This window comes from Augochlora pura, chromosome 3 (assembly GCF_028453695.1).
Source record: "Augochlora pura isolate Apur16 chromosome 3, APUR_v2.2.1, whole genome shotgun sequence".
NCBI lineage: Eukaryota > Metazoa > Arthropoda > Insecta > Hymenoptera > Halictidae > Augochlora > Augochlora pura.
Genome location: NC_135774.1, coordinates 6462562 through 6482906, shown reverse-complemented (window position 1 = coordinate 6482906; position 20345 = coordinate 6462562). Strand labels below are relative to the sequence as shown.

The 20345-nt window shown below is 31.6% G+C and overlaps 3 protein-coding genes across 7 annotated transcripts in view; 2 read left to right on the top strand and 1 right to left on the bottom strand.

The window, feature by feature from the left end:
• The first annotated feature begins 2638 nt into the window (after positions 1-2638).
• Positions 2639-11117, top strand: Wdr37 (WD repeat domain 37). Of its 5 annotated transcripts, none has more exons than XM_078176440.1 (9): positions 2639-2730; positions 3097-3312; positions 5317-5592; positions 5731-5856; positions 5937-6188; positions 6386-6605; positions 6875-7162; positions 8151-8397; positions 10606-11117. In XM_078176440.1, the coding sequence occupies exons 3-9, from the start codon at positions 5325-5327 to the stop codon at positions 10726-10728; spliced, it is 1524 nt and encodes a 507-aa protein (XP_078032566.1). In that variant the 5' UTR covers positions 2639-2730; positions 3097-3312; positions 5317-5324; the 3' UTR covers positions 10729-11117. The 5 variants fall into 5 exon arrangements, with proteins under 5 accessions (XP_078032566.1, XP_078032565.1, XP_078032564.1 ...); XM_078176439.1 differs by having other exon boundaries at positions 2693-2930; XM_078176438.1 differs by having other exon boundaries at positions 2693-3055; positions 3244-3312.
• A 4552-nt stretch (positions 11118-15669) lies between these two features.
• On the bottom strand, positions 15670-18278 carry Nd-b16.6 (NADH dehydrogenase (ubiquinone) B16.6 subunit). The gene is made up of 3 exons (XM_078197145.1): positions 18098-18278; positions 17536-17686; positions 15670-15958 (listed from the first exon to the last, which is right to left on the bottom strand). The coding sequence occupies exons 1-3, from the start codon at positions 18276-18278 to the stop codon at positions 15751-15753; spliced, it is 540 nt and encodes a 179-aa protein (XP_078053271.1). The 3' UTR covers positions 15670-15750.
• A 1971-nt stretch (positions 18279-20249) lies between these two features.
• The window catches only part of Chchd3 (Coiled-coil-helix-coiled-coil-helix domain containing 3), a 2908-nt gene continuing 2812 nt past the window's right edge, over positions 20250-20345 (top strand). The window contains exon 1 of the mRNA XM_078197634.1: positions 20250-20343. The gene's annotated coding sequence lies outside the window, so the exon portion shown is untranslated. The remainder of the gene's footprint in view (positions 20344-20345) is intronic.

Here is a 20345-nt window from a genome sequence, read left to right as displayed (position 1 = left end):
CAGGAATTTCAAGAGCTCTTGGAAATAGAGGAAAATCATGACCGTAAGCCACGACACTAGACAATTCTAAGGATGAATGCAACAAAACAATTCAACATAGAATATAATTTTGCACTTATCTAATTAGTATACAAATAATTATGTATAATATCAATTCAGCTTTTTAATGCACAGTTACTATTAATATGTATAACAATGTATTTTTCTTATATAGTCGTAGCGATATTGGAATAAAACGAAGAACACATTAAGTATTAAATAACTAAATATAATCCCAATTATATGTTTAATTATATATATATTGTTGCGCTCCGCCGCGCCTCGCGTTTTCGGTCTTCCTCTGACCATTCTCAGTACTTTATTCAGGTTTACAATATTTGTTTAATATTACAAATCGTTCACAAATGTCAAACCGTTCGTAATGGCAGATCGTTAACGACTCTCTTCTTTCCCTTCTTTTATCCTCAACACCACAAGGAACGAAGTTGGCGCTGGCCATATAGTGGGTGCTCCAACAATATGTTCGAAATTATATGATTATTTTTATGTGTTTAATCAGAAGTAATAACCAAATTATGTGATGTTTAGTCTTATTTTAATAAAAAAAACTGTCAACAATATGTTAAAAAAATCAGTTTTAAAATGTTAAAATTGAGAAAGTTATGTTATTTTATTGTCGATTGTCTTCCGAGAATTCGCGTAAAAAAAGAAACCACCGAGCATTCCGCAGCACACATGTTCATCGACTTCGTCGAACGTCGGCGGCGGTGTAACAAGAAAATTGATAAGTTACAGTTGACACAGTAATAATGCTACGACATTCAGTGACACATTACTGTATATCGAAAAATATAAAAGTTTAAATTTTTCCCCATATGATTCTCCATGATGGCCAATTGCTGGATCTTTGACGTCCAAGGCATGGCGTTCAGGAACGCGTGGTGTGAATGAAATTTTGCAAGGGACGAGCGCCTCGGCCACCGGATCGCAAGAGAATTGTTTAGGTTTAGGATACATACACCTCTTATGGTTTACGCTATAGCACAAAGAAACAATTTACGACTCTCTAGTGTGCGTTTACACTTGAACAACTCAAAATTATTCTGATCCTTTCATGCATAGCATACGAATAAAAGTATCCACAAAGATAATAGAGAACTTGGACAAATTATATAATAATAATAGTAATTTAATTATTTCTAATACAATTTTTTATCATTTTTCAAACCTGTTTGTTGCATAACATTTTGTATATTATTGTGACCAAATCACGTACCAATGTTTGTTACGTTTAAAAAATTATAAGAAAACGTATTCTTCTAAAATGATTTCTGTTTATATTAACATTTAAAATTTCCATCTATATTTGTAATTGTTAAATTTGCAAATTTATTATATCTGGTTTTACTTCCTTTTTGGATGAAAAATTAAATTTTCTTTCGAATTAACATTATAGATATTTTTTGTTTTAATTACTTTAACAATATTATCAGCTTGTAACGCTAGCTTCGTCTAACTTAGACTAACGTCTAGCTTTGACTAACAGTCAAAATGCCTCAAACATTGTCTAGAAGTCATTCTAAAAACAATGTTTTAAATATACTTTCACTAAATAATCCATCAGCCAAATTCCTTAATTTTAGTAAGAAATTTGATGATTTTCCATCGAACATTTCATTTTTCCTAATCAATCTGCTTAATTTCGATTCACTTAATTCACCAAATGAAAAAATAATCCGATTTTTTAAAAATTTCATATTTATTTTCCGAAAGAGAATTATTTAAAATATCCGAAACAAAAGAAGCATTGAATTGTCTAAATTTATGATTGTATACTGGAACTTAGTATTATCTGAGAAGATTCTACTTGTATCAAAAACTGTTTCAATTTGAGTAAAGCGGTCCGTACAAAACGGTGAAAGTTTTACCATCGATAAATGCGATTTCTATCACTGGTAACTGCTGAAAACGACACCCTACCTAAAGTATTTTAATTAACAATAATAACTTAATCTTCCTTTAAAAAGTATCACGTTGGGGTCACTAAATAAATATAGATGTTTTATATAAATAAACTATATGATTTAAATATTCCTACTCAACATGTATAATTTAATCAAGCATTTGGTATGAAATTGTCAAGTTACTAAATAAAATAAGGAATAAGATTTATTATCAATATTAAAAATTGTCGATAAAGTAGAATACGTTAATTATCTACATTCACCACAAGAAAAAACCAGTGGCTCCACTTCGTATTTTTCAAGTATCGATACATCTCTGAGTAATACCATTTCCGTAACAAAATCTGTACTGACGGTTACCGACCTGCTAAATTCGTAAAGTCAATTGACTAACCCACTCCTGTAATAAAATTCATTGATTCTAAAATTATGGAATCGCTTTGTTTTTAAAAACCTGAACAGTCAGTTTTCAATTATTACTATTCATACGATTCCTCAGACTTTACCGATTATGCGACAAAAAATGTTTCCTACAAAACATTCACACTTTTGCTTCTTATTGTATATTCACTTCATACGTAATACTTACGTATGACAATCGCATTTCGCAACTGAATTTATTAATGCCAAGAAATGGTTATCGTTAAAATGAAATCAATAAATGCTGAGAATATTTGACACTTAAGTATGATAACATAATGTTTAGTCAAGTTATATTTCAGTTCGTGACAAACTTCACAGTTACGTCGCCGTAATGGTAAGATAGGTATGACGACTTAATCAGCTGGACATTTTAAATTTCGATTGAGTTGCTATGTATCGTCAATGCAGTACAATTAATTATTTATTTTAAAGTTGAATTCTTATGATTAATCAAATACACCTTTCTATGTGTTTCTTCATACGTATGCGTCACGTTTAATTTTGTTTTCGTCATTATATATTAACCTTAGTTCAGTAAGCGTGGTACGTTTGACATTTAAAGTATTCACAATATTCTCGAAGCAAATGTAAATATTTTACTATAAATATTGAAATTGATGTGATGACATGTATTTATTCAAGAACGAACGCGAGAAAAAAGACACATGGTAAGTACGTCGATTGGTTAACATGATGACATATTTTTCAGCGTATATTTTTATTACTTGGGAAATACATAAAGTGGCCTTTATATGCATGTATTATATGGAATACAAATAAAACTGTCATAAAAAGCAAGGTTAAACTTCTTCGGAAGAAAATATAACCCTTTATTATTACTGTTTGTCTTTTAAAGAATTTTTATTGAAGCAAGCGGAATTGTCAATCATTTTCAATTTGATAATTGGATTAAGTTATTATAGAAGTAAGTATAAAATTTACGAAATTCTTTTCAATATATTATCATAATGTTAATTGTGAATCTAATATAAACATATATTACACTTTTTTAAAACTAGATATAGACACAATACATATATTACACTTTTTTAAAACTAGATACATTAACAATAATATTAATGTTCCAGAGATAGGATATTTTTATATATTCAGAGTACAGTCAAATAACATTTATATTTTAATATAGTCAGACCTTGTAACTTGAATGCCAAAAACAATTCTGGCCTATGGAGCATGGAGCTGTCAAATTGAAGTAGTTTAACAAATATAATTTCAACGTATGAAAACTATATATAGTAATTTTTAATACTGGTCCTTCAATCTCAGTAATTTTATCTCTGCATTACTAAATTTATGTTGAAATTTACATCTATCATATCTTTTTCTGTTATCATCAAATATAATTTAAAGAAAGAAATATTCATCACAGTTTCTAAGTAGCAGTTGCAAAACATTGATTTATAGAAATAAACTTCTGAGAGAAGTGAAAAAACTTATTTTTGCATAAAGCGAACGAGTTACATGAATATACATGTGTTTTCAAGGTTTGACTGTAATTATTTCCCATTGAATAAAAAGAAGTTAATTTTGAACTATCTTTAAGTAGCTAAAATATTTTCAATTTATATTGTTCTTAATGTTAAGCGTTTTATCTATTGTTCTTCATATAAACAGGTCTGCATAATTTGTTGCTCTAGGGGGCAATTATCAACAAGTAAGGATATAAATAATTCAGTACGCAAGCTGCATTTCCAACAGTACTGGTTCCGTAGAAAAATAATCTTATCAAATTTATTGTGTAAAGTAAACGTATATATACTATTTTTGATACTCTTATTCCTCTTAATTTTAAACATATTATTAGTTATGGTTTAGTTCTTTACCATAATTCTTCTGACTTAAAGCAACTTGCTCTTGCTTCGATTCAAATTATGTCTATATGAAATATTGAATTTTTAGTGATTTACAATTTGGTTGATTTAGTGTGGGAAGCTTGTGTTTTTAGTATTACATTAAGACTTATGTAATTCTTCATTGACTGCTACTATTATTCTTTTTTTATTTTAGTTAATTGTTAATCTTAAGGAACTAAATAGTCGTTAATTAAGAAGTGTGTTAACTTCATGGTAATATAAAATCAATCATTCAAGTAAACAAGTTGTGAATGGTTACGAATTTATCATTTCATATTTCATAGTACACAATTTAATTGTAGTTTAAATTGTGCAGGCCTGACATATAATACATATTTATTGCACGATAGAGATTTGTAAACTAAACACTGTCTTTAGATTTACTTTTATAATGTTAATGTTGATATAGAAATAAAACGTAGTTTCTAATATTAAATGTTATTTCAAATGTGATATCTGACCAATTTGAACAGATGATTCCATTTTATTGCTTTGCAAAGATGTGATATATTGGGCACTGTACTAACTTTATATAAACTCTTTATTGGTATATTTATTACATTTGTTGTGACATATTTTATAATATTTTAAGACTTATCTCAAAACTATAAAAGAAGTTATTTAGAAAGAGGAAAAGTTATGTGTATTTATTTGATATAAATTCACATTTAGTGAAGTTGTATCTCATGTTAAATGTTATTTAAAGTATAGTTATGTAGTTGTCATATGACTGGTGGTAGAGTCAAATAGGTACTGATTTTATGTAAAAAAATAAGTTGAGAATATAGAATAATATTTTCTTATTCAAGGTTCTGTTTTTCATCAAATGATGCATATGGCAACTACATATTAATTTTACATACTAATTCAAAGACAAAGTCATAAATGAAAAGATATTATTCTTTCTCTTTGGCTTATTTTTAACATGGACTTAACCCCTTGTCAATTGTACCATCAGTTACGTTATAGTCCATATCCATATAGTTATCAAAATACATGTAATTGATAGTATGATATATTTAAAATTAGCATTATAAATAGATTAAAATTTTCAGAGTAAAAGATGCCAGGAGAACCATCTATAGCAACTGGAAACAAATCTTCAGGAAAAATCAAACGAATTTCTATCCCAAGGGTACAAAGTAGTACAGATACAGAATTGCAATCTCAAAGTGGTTCTACACCTTTGCAATCAAATGCACTCCACTTTGCTGCATTCCGTATAGACCCAGATGATAGTATACTGCCACCTGCTTTACGATGTCGGCTATTGGATTTGTTTCAGCAGATAGAGAAGGAGTTTGAAATTCTTTATACAGAAAACTTAGGATGTATGTATAGTCTGCTATACTTATGAAATTGTAATAATACTTATACATACCAGACACTTATTTTAAATGAACTATTACAAACCAACAAACGCTCAGCAACAACATTGTTACTGAACTCTGCAATATTATTTAATTTAGTGCAAGAGAAAGTTGATGCTCTTAATGAAAAACTTGAAAGAGAATGTTATGGTTCTGGAGAACGGAGCTTGCCTCTTGGGGATGTTGCAGATTTCCCAGACACAAAAAGTCTTTCAAAACAAAAATGTAATTATGTAATGATATATTCTAAAAACATTTTGCTGCACCATTACTATTCATATTTTGAAATATCTTTTATTAATCAGCCATGGCAGGGAATTCAACACAGAAAACAAAAACAACTTCAAACAAGTTGAAAGCACAGACAAGCAAAATTGTTTCCAGTTTTAAAACACCAACTATGACATGTAGTATGCAAAGAGAATATTCTGGTCATAGAGATGGTGTTTGGGAAGTTTCTGTTGGAAGATTAGGTCAAATTATTGCTACAGCTTCTGCCGATCATACAGCCCGAGTATGGGCTGTAGATAGTGGACGCTGTCTGCTTCAATATATAGGTTTGTTAATGCACACTACCAATATATAAATTTGAAAAATTATAATAAGTAGTAAACAAAGGTATTAATTTGACATCGAAAAGATAAATGTTTATTTGAATATCTCAAAATTGTGTAGGTTAACAATTTTGACTTTTCACAATAAATATTGCCCTGTTAACAGTTTTGCATCAAAAAGCTTATAATTGAAATTTTAGGACATTCTGGATCTGTTAACTCTGTTCGCTTCCATCCAACCAAAGAATTAGCACTAACGTCCAGTGGGGATAACTCTGCTCATGTATGGCAAGCAGCCGTTGATTGGGACTTTCCTAAAAGACAAAATTCGAATGAAGACCTTTCAGTATTATCTTCTGATAAAAATATCAGTGGCATAAGTTCTATAAACGAGGAGCAAGAAGAGCCGCCAACTCTGAGGTAATTAATGGTATATTTGTTTTTTAATTTGCTATTAATTATATTTGTATGCAAAAATTTTAACACAGAAGACAATGACGTTCATATTTTAATAATTTGCACATAGAAATCTCTAAAACAAACAAGGTAGAGAAATATTTTAATTATATAGAATTTTAAATGATGATTATTCATATGGCTTTCAAATAAAATAAAAATTCGATTAGAATAGTATACTAATTGTAAGTCGGTTAACAAATAAAAAATGAAATTCGTTTGACACATTACAGAACGCCAGTTCGAGAATTGTTTGGTCATACAGGTGTAGTGATGTCTGCAGATTGGTTACCTGATGCAGAACAGGTGGTAACAGCTTCTTGGGATAGAACAGCAAATCTTTACGATGTAGAAACTGGAGATATTATACACACATTATGTGGTCACGATCAAGAACTTTTTCATGTCTCTACCCATCACACACAAAGGCTCTGTGTCACTTCAAGCAAGGACAGTACTTTTCGTTTGTGGGACTTCAGGGAACCTGTTCATTCAGTGTCCGTTTTTCAGGCTCACACAGAGTAAGTTGCAAGCCATTTTATATGAAGTTTCGACTACTTTTAGTAAAATTATGTAATTAAAATTCCTATACAGTTATTATAATTAGTGCCTTTGAAACGATTGTGAATGAGAAAATAGTTTTAGGCACTTCGAATAATATAGAATAAATATTCTACAACAGTATATGTGTTACAAAATGTAAACATTTTAAGAAAATGTTAATAACTTGAAAAATATTAATATGCCTCTTATAGTGATCCTAAGAACTATTTTTTCAACGTAATCTATGGTTCCTAGTTTAATGAATCTTTCCTTTAAACACTATCACCTACTTTCATGTTTAATATTTTTAATAAAACATGTTCGATTATAAATTCTGTAAACATCTGAGATTTATGTGTACTGTAATTATAGAAGTTAAAAGGATTCATGGAAAAATTATGAAATTCTGAAGTGATGTTAATAATATGGGTACATCTGTCAAACACTAGATTTAGTTTAGAAATACTCAGTTTAGTCTTGTAAATTATAAAAACTTTTTACCTAAATTAATTTTTAATTCAGTTCAATGTTAATAATTAACATGATTTTAAAAGTTTTATTGATAAACTGTTTGTAGATAATTTATATAATGACATCATCTATCTTTGCAACAATTTCAAAACATTCCAGGAAACCCTTTGCACTTGCTGCATAAAAAATATCATGCCAGTCCTTGCTCCTACAATTCAAGTTACGAAATTTAATGAAGGCTTGCTCTACAGTTCCGATTATTATAACTCAAAAGTTTAAATAATTTTGAGAGATTTTCGTTTGTATGTTGAATTCTATAAATCCATATTTTAAGAAATAATTCCTAACATAATAATAATAAAGTTTTTTGAATATTACAGTGTTCGTTTGTACTCAAAATTCTAGATTTTCATGAGTGTACTTTTATCAGATAGGTATATTATAAAGTGTTAGAAGGTATTGCTGTGAAATGTTTTTAATTGTGTGTTTGTTTAGGACAGTAACATCAGCTGTTTTCACACGGGAGGATAAAATCGTATCAGGCTCGGATGATCGAACTGTAAAAGTATGGGAATTACGAAATATACGAAGCCCTTTAGCTACAATTCGTGGCGACAGTGCTGCAAATCGTTTGGCTGTCTCTAGTACTGGTATCGTTGCAATTCCACACGACGATAGGCAGATAAGGTTATTCGATCTAAGTGGTCAACGATTGGCTAGATTACCTAGAACAAGTAGGCAGGTAAGTAAAGAATGTTTTACAGGATACTTTCCTTTTAGGAAATTATGCGATATAAATTTATGGAATTGTGTACATATTTTAATAATATACATACATATAGTCGGTGTACAAAGTATTCGTATAGTTTTTAAAACGGAACAGCTTTTTATGATTAGACCAAGCGATTGAAATTTTTGGGAAATGTTAGAGCAATTAATTTACTAGACAATGATCACAACATTGGTTAGAAAATATACAACTGGTTGGTACAAAAAAATTAAAAAATTGTTTTCTAAACTTTTTTTATTAGAGCTCGTAACAAAAATTAAAAAATACATATTGTAAATCTCGCTAACTTATATGTATGCTGAAAATTTCATCGAAATTGGTTGACCTTGAAATGAGCTGTAAGCAATTACCGATCGCGAAAATCGTTTTTCACGAATTTCAATAAAAAATAGTTGACTGTGTGTCAACCGTTTCTGTGAAAATTTCAGCATTTATAAAAGTTACCAAAATCTATAAAATTAATTTTTTAAATTCTTTTATTATGCTAACCAATTGTAATTTTTGAAAACAATTTTTTAGTCAGATTTTTCGAACATAGGGAATAGTTTTATATTTTTGCCCTAATAAGATACTATCACAAACAGTGTGTCCAATTTTTCTCAGATTTTTCTTATCATAGTACGTAATTGTCAAAAAAATAATAAGTCGATGTTTTTGAAAAAAAGATGTAAAAATAAATGTAAAAGAATAGTTGCGCTGTTCGGCTCTGCACGTCACTATTGTGAAGTGGGCACTTCAACCTTGATGCAGTACGCGATAGGGTTCCTTTGGTTAGAATTCCCGGAATAACAACTCATAATATAGTAATACATACAACTTTTTTATTTTCAACATTTTAAAATTGAATTTTAAAGTTGGACAAAATTGATGTACAGTCGGTCACGAAAATATTCGAACATTATCAAACCTAAGTTTATATCGCGATATATAAATCTTGTTTTTATTAATTAATATTTTGTTTGATATCCCATATGTTTTCTGACGTACCGTAATCGCGTTGGCATGTTACAAATTTTTTTTTTAAATGTGTTCAATCGTTTTTCTTTTATTAGTTAAATAACCATGTATCATAAACAAATATTTCTTACGTTTTTGTAAACTTAGAAGTCTAAACACACTTCATAGTAACATACGTGAAACCTCTTTTTGTTCTCATTGTTTACATTTCTGAAGTACGGATTATGATAGTCAAAACTATAGTGGTATCCGAATATTTTCGTGACTGACTGTAATTTGGACAGATGTTTTTGATTAAAATAAAATCAAACTCGATATAATTTCGATTACATATATTATAAAATACAATAACAAAAAATGATCTTAGAAATAACATAATGTGGAACTTACACTATATAACCTATGTCTGAGTAGCTGAATTTAAATTATATTAATTAATGGCTAAATTGACTCTTGTTTTTGTAGTATCACCCCTTTCCTTCAATGTTTACTACTACTTAAATATAGTCTGAGTTTAAAGCATTGTCGTGATTCATGTTATTTTAATTGAAAGAATCTCACCATTATGTTAAAAAAATTTTCATGCATGAAAAATTAAAAATAAAAAAGTTAAACTAAGAAAATCAAGGTACAATGTGAGGCAATTTACCTTATTGTGCACAGCATAATTTTTTAATTTCTTTAATCGCATTTTCCAGATTAAACAATTACTTGTTTCAATGTAATAACGTTTAAAATTACTTAATATACACCTGCAGTAAAATCAACGAGTGGAACTTTTTTGTGATAAATATCTTATCAGGGCATGAATACAAAATTAGTTCCTTTTTCTGTTTTTGAAAAATTTGCAATGTTTCAATGTCTTTTGGTTTTCAACTCTTTGCATCCACAATTTGCAATAAAAAATTCTAGAGTATGCGACTTTAGAACCAAAATATGCTGCTTTTTTCAAAATTTTTAAAAAGCATACGAGAGGAGAAAATGCGCAACAAAGCGCACAATCTAATTTACCCCGCATTTACTATCCCAGACAAGGTACAGGATTGAAATTTTATATAGAGAGGTTTTTCTTAATCAATTATCGGATGGTGTAATAGTCACTGAAAAACCTGTAAGGTTTTTTATTTGTGTTAAATAATACACATTTCATGCATAAAGAATGTGTGTGCGTTTGTTTAAAATATTTGTTACAAACTATTTCAGGGTCATCGGAGGATGGTTTCGTCTGTAGCTTGGACACAAGACAATGGGGTCTGCAATTTATTCTCTTCTGGCTTTGACCGATTAGTTCTTGGATGGAGCATTGTGCATCTTAAGGAATATTGAGGAAATATATAAATATGTGTACTTAAAAATCAAATAGAAGATCAATATTTCACAGTGTTTTAAATTAAATGACAGTATCAAATGGATTTTATTTAATATATATTATTGTAGGATATTGGAGGAAAAGGGGGAACTGCTCACGCGACTCGAACCCGCGTATTCACTTCTCGTAACTTATCGACATTATCAATCACCCACAGAATTCCCTCGTCTTCCCCAATCTCCATACGTGTTGTTTGTGGGGTTCTTGGCCCCATATTATTATTAGATTAGTGCAAAATTTGAAATGTTGTAGAAAGAAAGTTAGATGCAAAGTTGTATATCAGTGTGATAATTTCAAGAGTAACCAATGACTACAGTTTTCCATTGCCAGTTGCTACTGCAAATAACTGCAAATAACTGCAATAATTGTATAATGTATAAATCAGTGAATTGAAATTGTAAACACTATGTAATAATTCTAATAAATTATAGATACACGTTGAATGTTTGCAAAAGTTATTTATTAAAGTAGTACTCAAAATGCTTGAGCACGCAACATTACTGCCACCAAACATAGTTCTCCCGACTACCGATGTACGGTGAACCGGATCGAGAAATTCAGTGGCATAGAAAACTCTTAGAAATTGATAATATTAGAAGTGAAAAAACTAATGAAATTGAGTAAGTATTTTAACTACTATGAATGTTTAAAGTTGAGCGTATTGAAAATAGGATATTTGACCTGACAGAACTCTTCACCTTCCTCGTGATGTCTTGATGCCCCCGGGCGGTGCCTTTCAAGGGGAGTCCGCGAGCCAATAATAGTAGATAGAAAAACCGTGCTGATATGCTTGATTTCGGTTAAAATTCGCGAAGTGTACACCGTTGAAAGTCAAATCCGGTGGACATGTTTCAAACACGAGCGGTGACGTCACACCGCCGAGAGAGAGAGAGAGCAGCGATTTGAGACGAGCGAGATGGATATACGTGACAGTCAGCGCCGCGTGTCGGCTAATCAGGATAGCCTGGCATTAGCTTAACTGACTGCAAACAGTCACAATTGAACAGTCCGGAGAGGAGGCTGAGAAGATAGTCAGGAGAAACCACTCGAGTGCAGTTAGCAGACAGTGTCTCGCTGCGAATCGTACGTGACGATTTCACTATCGACTCACTCACGCTGTCTTGAGAGCAAGTTTGAGCGGAGCACACATTGCTACCGAGTTCCGAACAGTAAGTCTTTCGACAGAAAACTCTGAGTAGACGAGTTACATTATGTCTTGAGAGCCAGCTCGTCCGGAGTAGCTATTGCTGCCGTGACACGAGCCTGTCAACTAATGTCTACCTGGAGCTGACAGCCGAAGGGCCCGCTCTGGCCGGGCGAAGCACATTTTGCTTATGCCGGCCGATGTTAAGCAGCGTGACCTGCAGGTCACGCTGCTTAACATCGGCCGGCATAAGCAAAATGTGCTTCGCCCGGCCAGAGCGGGCCCTTCGGCTGTCAGCTCCAGGTAGACATTAGTTGACAGGCTCGTGTCACGGCAGCAATAGCTACTCCGGACGAGCTGGCTCTCAAGACATAATGTAACTCGTCTACTCAGAGTTTTCTGTCGAAAGACTTACTGTTCGGAACTCGGTAGCAATGTGTGCTCCGCTCAAACTTGCTCTCAAGACAGCGTGAGTGAGTCGATAGTGAAATCGTCACGTACGATTCGCAGCGAGACACTGTCTGCTAACTGCACTCGAGTGGTTTCTCCTGACTATCTTCTCAGCCTCCTCTCCGGACTGTTCAATTGTGACTGTTTGCAGTCAGTTAAGCTAATGCCAGGCTATCCTGATTAGCCGACACGCGGCGCTGATTGTCACGTATATCCATCTCGCTTGTCTCAATATTGTTGCTCTCTCTCTCTCTCTCTCTCTCTCGGCGGTGTGACGTCACCGCTCGTGTTTGAAATATTCTAACGTGTCCACCGAATTTGACTTTCAACGGTGTACACTTCGCGAATTTTAACCGAAATCAAGCATATCAGCACGGTTTTTCTATCTACTATTATTGGCTCGCGGATTCCCCCTGAAAGGCACCACCCGGGGGTCACGCGACTCAATAAGCATAGAAATCACGTTAGGGAAAAATACTCCGCTAACGGCTACGATTTAAACAATGGCTTTATAAAATTTTGAAAAAATATGACTTATTTTGAACATCAAGCCACATATTATAGAATTTGTTCAAATTTTGTATTACAAGCTGTGGTTACAAAATATGGAAAACCAAAAATGTCGGATAATTTAAGTTTTTTTTCGAAAACTAAAGTATGAGTTATTTTTATATAAAAATATTAAAAATATATATTTAGAAAGTAAAAGATAGGTCGTAAAATTATAATTAGACAGTGTTTTTATAAAAAATATCAATTAAAATTAATTCAAAACTATTGCTCAAGTAATGCAAAAAATATTTAATTCTCTAAAGTTAAGAATAATTATGTTTTAAATATCTTTAAGGACAATTCCATTGCAATACCTCTAATGATCTAAAAGTTATGAGAAAATGCCACTTGTCAATCCGAAGAATATTTCTATTTAAATTGAGTTTCTTTATCATTTTTAATAGACAATGTCAGTGACTCCATCTCATATTTATCTAGCTGTTACCCATCCTCTGGCTAATACCATTTCTATAACGAAATCCGTTCAATCAGATACCGATCTGCTGAATCTGTAAAGTGACTACTCTACCTCTTTTAAATGATATTGTATGTGCTTGGATGGGAGTTTCGGTATGTCAATTCTCAACATCCGTCACTTCGGGAACGGTTAAAAACGGCGCCCGATAATTAATGTTTGACACATATATTTTAAAACTTAGTAACGATATAATGAAGAGACGCGTGGATATAATGTTGTTGCCGGTGGTACAAAAAGTCGTGTTGGTCGACGCGTTGTCGAAGTCTAGTGTTCAGTCGTACTTGGTAATTGGTAATGATGTTCGCTCGTTCCCTTTCGGGCCTTTTATTTGTTAGCTGGTAGGAAGCTGGAAGGAGAGGTGGCAGAGGAAGTGGAAAGTGACAATGGAATAACAAGGGAGCATGAAAAATCTGGACACGGAAAATGGTTGAGCCATGCTGCTCAACAAGGTTTACGGATATAATTGTTTTATGGACTCAGACGTACTCCTCGCTAGAACGGTCGAGGAACCGAGCCCGGACCCATAAAATGGTTGGACTATGTTATGTCCAAACAGATATGAATGAAACATGAAAACTGTATGAAATGTTTATGGTGACTGACCTACCTACTTCCTCATTTGTCGAACAGAAAGGTAGCTACGACAAAAATGCCATAAAATATTTTGCAGAATATGTTGCCTATCGATGCGTCCCAATGTCAACGCGTTATAAGTGTGAAGAAACTATTTTAAAAACATTGATGGATACGTCAAATTATGAAATTGATCTCGTTTTGAGAATTTTGAGGATGATAAGGACATGCTCACAATACAATTTTTGAAAAACCTATAGACGATTTTGAAAAAGTTGTTTCAATCTAACGACTTTTCGACAATTTCAAATGATCTGACAATGTTTCCTATGAAAATAAATCCGTATTTAAACAGCAATAAATTGCAATTTTTAAGAATGCAGAAAAAGTCTATCTTCAAGAAAAGATTAGGATGTGATGTTTTTAAATTATCGTTGATTGTGTTCATAATTGATTAAGTTCCATTTCTGCATTTGCAGGTGAGTTGATAAATGTGACTCTGCCATAAGAAGTATTACAAAACTTGAGCGCGTAGGTAATTTTCGAGCAACTGCTATGGGTAAAGCTAAGCTGAGAAGGAAATTTGGGAAAAACCTTACTTTGAAGGAAGCATTCGTTTTTTGTAAATAAAGTTCTCCTTTCACTGTTGTAAAAGATTTTCATTTTTCTTTTAAAATTCGATACAGACCATATGTGCTTTATGTTTCGTCGAGTCACGACAAACTAGCAAAATCTAGACGTTTATAGTCTCTCTATACATATCCGATATTTATTAAGGCGGGTTTGCCAATTTCTATTCAATGGCAAGCGTCTTTCTCAATCTTTTAACTCAAAATTTTTCAAAAATGTTAGTGCCCAACACTAATATTCTTTATGACACGGACGTACCTGGTGGGCTATTTTTGAATCTAGGATTTTTCGCTAACGGCTGGTAGGCAATTTAGATTTAAAATAATTTTCCTGCCGAGAGAACGCATACTTTATTGCTAGTTTTAGGATTTCGCTTCTCTCGGCCTCAATAACCAAGGCGTGTCATAAAAAAGGAAAGCTCCGAAGAGTAAGTCCCATGATGGTTTACAACGGTGACCAGCCGTAATTACACCTGCAGGAATTTCCCGTTGAAAATCTTTGTTAAAATATCGCTGTCGCTCCTACCCTACATATGACAGCAACTTCCCAAAAGGACGCGCTAAGACGCAGGGGAAGGGTGCTTTCTCGAAACAGACTCGCTGGTTGGTTATTGTTAAAATCATGGAAAACCAATCAGCGAGTACTAGAAATGCGTGAGAGGGGTGACAGTTTACCTGGACAGAAAACATTTTTTAGAAAGAGAGTTGGAATAGCATTCGAGGAAAACAGACCTCTTAGAGTTGGATTAGATTTCGAGGACCTCAGATCTCCAAAGGAAAGAAGTATATAGTACGAGGCTAAATATATAAGTTTTTCATCACCAAATTCTGGTCCTACTTTTAATATAGTCCACACATATAACGTCACAATTCGTCGCTATTACTGACGACGCCGTGACGCGCCACCAAAAAACGTATTCTGAAATGAAAAGAATTTCTTTCATGTTTTTAATAATTTTGTAATGTAGAGCCGCCTTCTTTCCAGTTGTTTCACCAAGTATCCAGTATCATAAGAGATATTAAGGTTTCAATTTCTTTTGATAGACCGCTTATTTAAACGCAATTCTATGTATTTGTACTAGTGTAATAACTTTATTATTATTTGTCTCTATTATATTTTACAATATAGTAATTACTAAGATATAAATACACTTTATAAAACAAAGTTAGCCAGAAGTCGGTTTCTCAATACTTTAGGATCTGAATGAGCTGTTAGTTCAAAGAAATTAGGTTCAATATATGTATCTTCAGGCAACGATTTAAATATTGGTTCTCCGAAAAATTCTCCGACTTTCCATCCTGGGAAATTTTTCATTAAATCAGTTTCTTCCTTTCTTATAAGTCTCATATGTTTCAGTATCCTATTAACAAAAGAAATGAGCCATTCAAATATTCAACACAATACCAATGATATCTGATTTAAATCTGCTACACTCTCCAAAAATAGTTGTACTCAAGATACTAAGTTAACACTTTACTAAATTAAGATTTATGTCTGAAATCAACAAGTTGTGTTTGTTTTATAATTTTATAATTTACGATTGTAATAATTTAAACAAAACTATTAAATTATTTGGTGTCGAAGATAATAAGATCTTGAAATATATTGCCAAAGTAAAAATTTCTGAACAACGTTATTTCTCGGTATGATCAGTTACTTAAAATTTTTTTAACTGATATGTTTTTTAAATTTTTCGTGAGAAAATGTATAAATAAAATATGTTTGCTATAATATGGACATTTTTGTGATAGAAGAAATTTTCTCTCAAGAACATATTTTCCGATATTTTGAGATTAGTGCCATTTTCTAAAAATAATTTATCTTACTTAATGTAATGTTATAGCTACTGAAAAAACAAATTTAACCATGTACAATATATATGTAAAACTACAAATTTTAAGATTAGTGTATTGTACATAATTCAATTTCTCTGTTTTAGTAATTAAATTAAACTAATTAAAATATTATTGACTTTATAATGATAACAGTTTCATTGAAATAAACATTTTCTTTTTCACACATTTTGTAACAATGTTAAAAAGAATAAAGTTATTTTAGATGCAAATGTTAAGTAACTCACACCTTAGCAACATATTTTAAGGTCATTAAAATCCCTAAGTTGTGTCTTTTTATAAATATTTACCAAAATTTTACTATATAAATTTGAAATCTCAAAGGTAATAATACAATTTTTATTTTAACCTGTTAACTGCATACAACGTGTATACACGTCATAAGGAAATGGCAATTTTACATCTTATAATAAAAATACTTCTCCTACGATTTATGTCAAATTGCTTATGGTAACAGTCATACATTTTGCATGCTTTAGGATAATTTTAAAATAATTGTACAAAAAATTATACACAGTATGATCGATAAAACACGTAACAAAATATATCTTTCAAATATATTTACACAGTTAAGTGGTTAATTGTTGTTGCATATCTTTTGTCATATATGATTTTTGTACATTCTTATAGAATATTCAGCTTTGATAAAAAACCTTAAAGTAAAAAGCATTCATGATTATATTATAACTATATTGTTTAATGCCCATTTAAATAAACTCCATTAATATCAGTATATATCAATCAGGGTTCCTTTATTAATAAATATTTTACTGTAGGTTTGATTTGTATTTAATATTGTGGATTTTGTAATGGAATGCAAATTATATGACATTTACACACATTGTTGTTAGTAAGATAGAAATACTTGCAAAACAGAATAAGTGAAAATAAGTTATTAATACTACTATTGCTTCACCATTCTTACTTAACATCCAAAGAATTAGTAAAATCATTTATAAAGTAATTTCTCAGTAGTATGGGTTAATTTAATGTTTTGCTTTGACAACAGCATTTCCTAAATGCATATACATGCTTATTTTACTTTAAACATCAAAAATATACAAAATTATGCAAATAGTCTTACGCTCTATCCCTTTCTGCTTCCAACATTGGCTGTAGAGCATGACGTGCACTTCTCATTTCAAGATTATTCTTTTTAATATCTCTATAAGTTAAAGCATACAAATAAAATCCTCCAAATGTACTAGTTAAGAATATTGCAAATCCAAGACGACCTGAAAATTATTTCGTAATCATTAATAATTTCAACTGAATGACCATTTATATTAAATCCTGACATATATACAAACATATATATCAGGTCAAAATAAGTTTTGTTTTATTTTAATAGCCGATTTTGTTCTGTATACTTATATATATATACTAAATATATTATATATATATTAAATATACTGTTCTGTATATTTGATAACAAAATATGATAGACATGTGCAGTTATACCAGAATTTTGAAAACAAAGTCTTAAATAGGTTTAAAGTGATTGGTTTTAATTAGTGCCTCTATGTTTATGCATTAATCTTTGAAGCTTTTCTTGCAATACAAAATTTTCTAACCAAAATTACACCATATAGTCACTAATGGTTGTGTGTATTATATATACTGTATTACATGTGTTCTATAAATACCTCCCATAACAGTACGCAGTGGAACTCTTTCAATTTGATAAGGGGTATATCCTCCCTTAGGAGGCATATCCTGAGGTCCAGATTTTGCTGCAGTTGCCATATTTGCATATGACTGTAACATAGACACGAACGTAATAGTGGCAGTACATAACTCTTTACACTTCCGTCTTCGATTTAGCATTACTGAGATAGTCTATAAACTGACGCCAAGCTATGAAAAATGCATCACCATAGACGGCGCTCAGATAGGATATCTGTAGCGAATTAAAGATAGCGTTGTTTCTTCATTTTTAAGTTATATATTTCATGGTTAACATTTAACTGATATAATTAAGTTTTACATATTTCATATTAATTGTTATTGAATTTTATTGTACATTCTTTTGCTTAAAAATGATATTGATTTATTAATGTTTGAGATATTCAAGACATACAATGAAAGTATTTCTTTCCTTAATTCCAGTTTTATTGGTTTGTTACTATAAAATCTCATATCCTACATGTGGGCGGTTACTTTACTATTGTTGCGTGATCACGCGAACATAGTTATAAATAAGCACCTCTGGTTATGCAAATTATAAACTTAGTTGATGCCGACAGAGGGAAATTCGAATATAAGTACAGATTTATATCGTATATTTATATAGAGACACTGTATCGCCTGAAAGGAATAACTGAGAATATGTAAGGAGATAACGAGAGAGTTCCCACGAATTCATCGTCGAGCCTTTATTTAGCGAGACTAATCGAGGAATATAGATAATGTCACGTCCAATTCAAATCCGGATCTCTAAAGTGCAGGACGTCGTAAATCGTTAGATAGGGACTTCTCGGAACTCTCTCTGACCTCTCTCTCTCACTCTGTCCTCGAGCCGAAATCTTCGCGTGCGGCATACCCTCACTCCGTTCGTTTCGGCGGGCTTTTTACCCCTGCGCGCTCGACTCTCGCGCATTTCCATCAGCACGCGCACCGTCGAACCACCAATCACCACCAATCTGCAATCGGAAGACGGGTCATCCGACGAATCAGCATCCAGCTAGAGGACCCCAATTTTCCTATTGGACAAGGAAGGAAAAAGAAGAAGGAACGATAAAACTCGATTCCTCGGAAAAATACTCTGACTTTATTTTTTGGAGGCTTGGAGATAACATCTTTAACCAGGAAATAAAGTTTTAAAGACGATTTCTGTGTAACTAGATCATTTTTACAAGTCCTACACAAGCAGAACACTTTTGCGTTCCACAGCATCCGAACCAGCCAAACTTCCCTAAATCCCACTCAAAGCTAAGCAACAACAGTAATGGGACTTGTCCTGTACACTTTTTTTTTTATTTCCTAAGATGGCGTGCAAATTCCTACCATTTCATTGTGGATTAGATGCGCAATCAAATAGTGCTGATGTACGAATCATCTTAGAGAATCAGAAAAGCGTACAGGAATAGGTCCTATTATTGTATTACTGTCTTCTTCCTTACACCGTAATTTTAGTTTCTTCGTGATTACTTTCGCTTTCTTCTTGACAACTTAAACTCTACAAGTAGTGGTAATTTGAATAAATTAATAGTTATGTACGTGACATTTAAATATCTTAAAGGTCTCATAAATTATAATTAATTTCATAGTGTCAGAAAATTATTCCTCAATTATTTATTTCAATAGATATTTAAATTAAGTTCCATTTGAATAATGTTTAACTTATTTCCTATGTCAATTTTATTTAAACAGAATTTTTCATAAACATTAAACTTGACAAATTTTTATTAACTGTAAAAAGTCATACGATTTTATTTATTATCTTAATATGATTTTGTTTTGCTTAACTAAAATAACAATATTTCTCTAACAAAAATATCCATAGGTATACATTACGAATTAATATTATACACACACAACTGGTGAATAACTTAATTCTGTATGGTTTAATGTTTTTCTTCAGTAAATATGAATATACTATGAAATCAAGGTATTTAGAGCACAAGATCAATACGCTATAAATTTTAGAATTCAAGTTGTTATGTAAAAGGAAAACTTTATGTAATAAAGTAATGAGATTTACTTCTACGCACTTACTTTTCTTCTTAAGCTGGCGCGTTCATCCCTACTATTCTACTGCACATCGAATTCAGAATGAATTTTGTCTCAGTTGTGAATCATCAATTAATCAGAGCAAAGAAAATTTCTATTCCTGCCCTCGTTAACGGATCAATCTGCGGCCTGGAGGTGTGCACGAGTAGGATCCATTATTGT

Coding starts and splice junctions, on each gene's coding strand:
- Wdr37 (XM_078176440.1), top strand. CDS start 5,325: ATGCCAGGAGAACCATCTATAGCAACTGGAAACAAATCTTCAGGAAAA. Junction 5,857..5,936: donor AAGTCTTTCAAAACAAAAAT/GTAATTATGTAA, acceptor TTTATTAATCAG/CCATGGCAGGGAATTCAACA. Junction 6,189..6,385: donor CTGTCTGCTTCAATATATAG/GTTTGTTAATGC, acceptor TTGAAATTTTAG/GACATTCTGGATCTGTTAAC.
- Nd-b16.6 (XM_078197145.1), bottom strand. CDS start 18,278: ATGCTAAATCGAAGACGGAAGTGTAAAGAGTTATGTACTGCCACTATT. Junction 17,687..18,097: donor ACTGCGTACTGTTATGGGAG/GTATTTATAGAA, acceptor AATAATTTTCAG/GTCGTCTTGGATTTGCAATA. Junction 15,959..17,535: donor GAAGCAGAAAGGGATAGAGC/GTAAGACTATTT, acceptor TTTTGTTAATAG/GATACTGAAACATATGAGAC.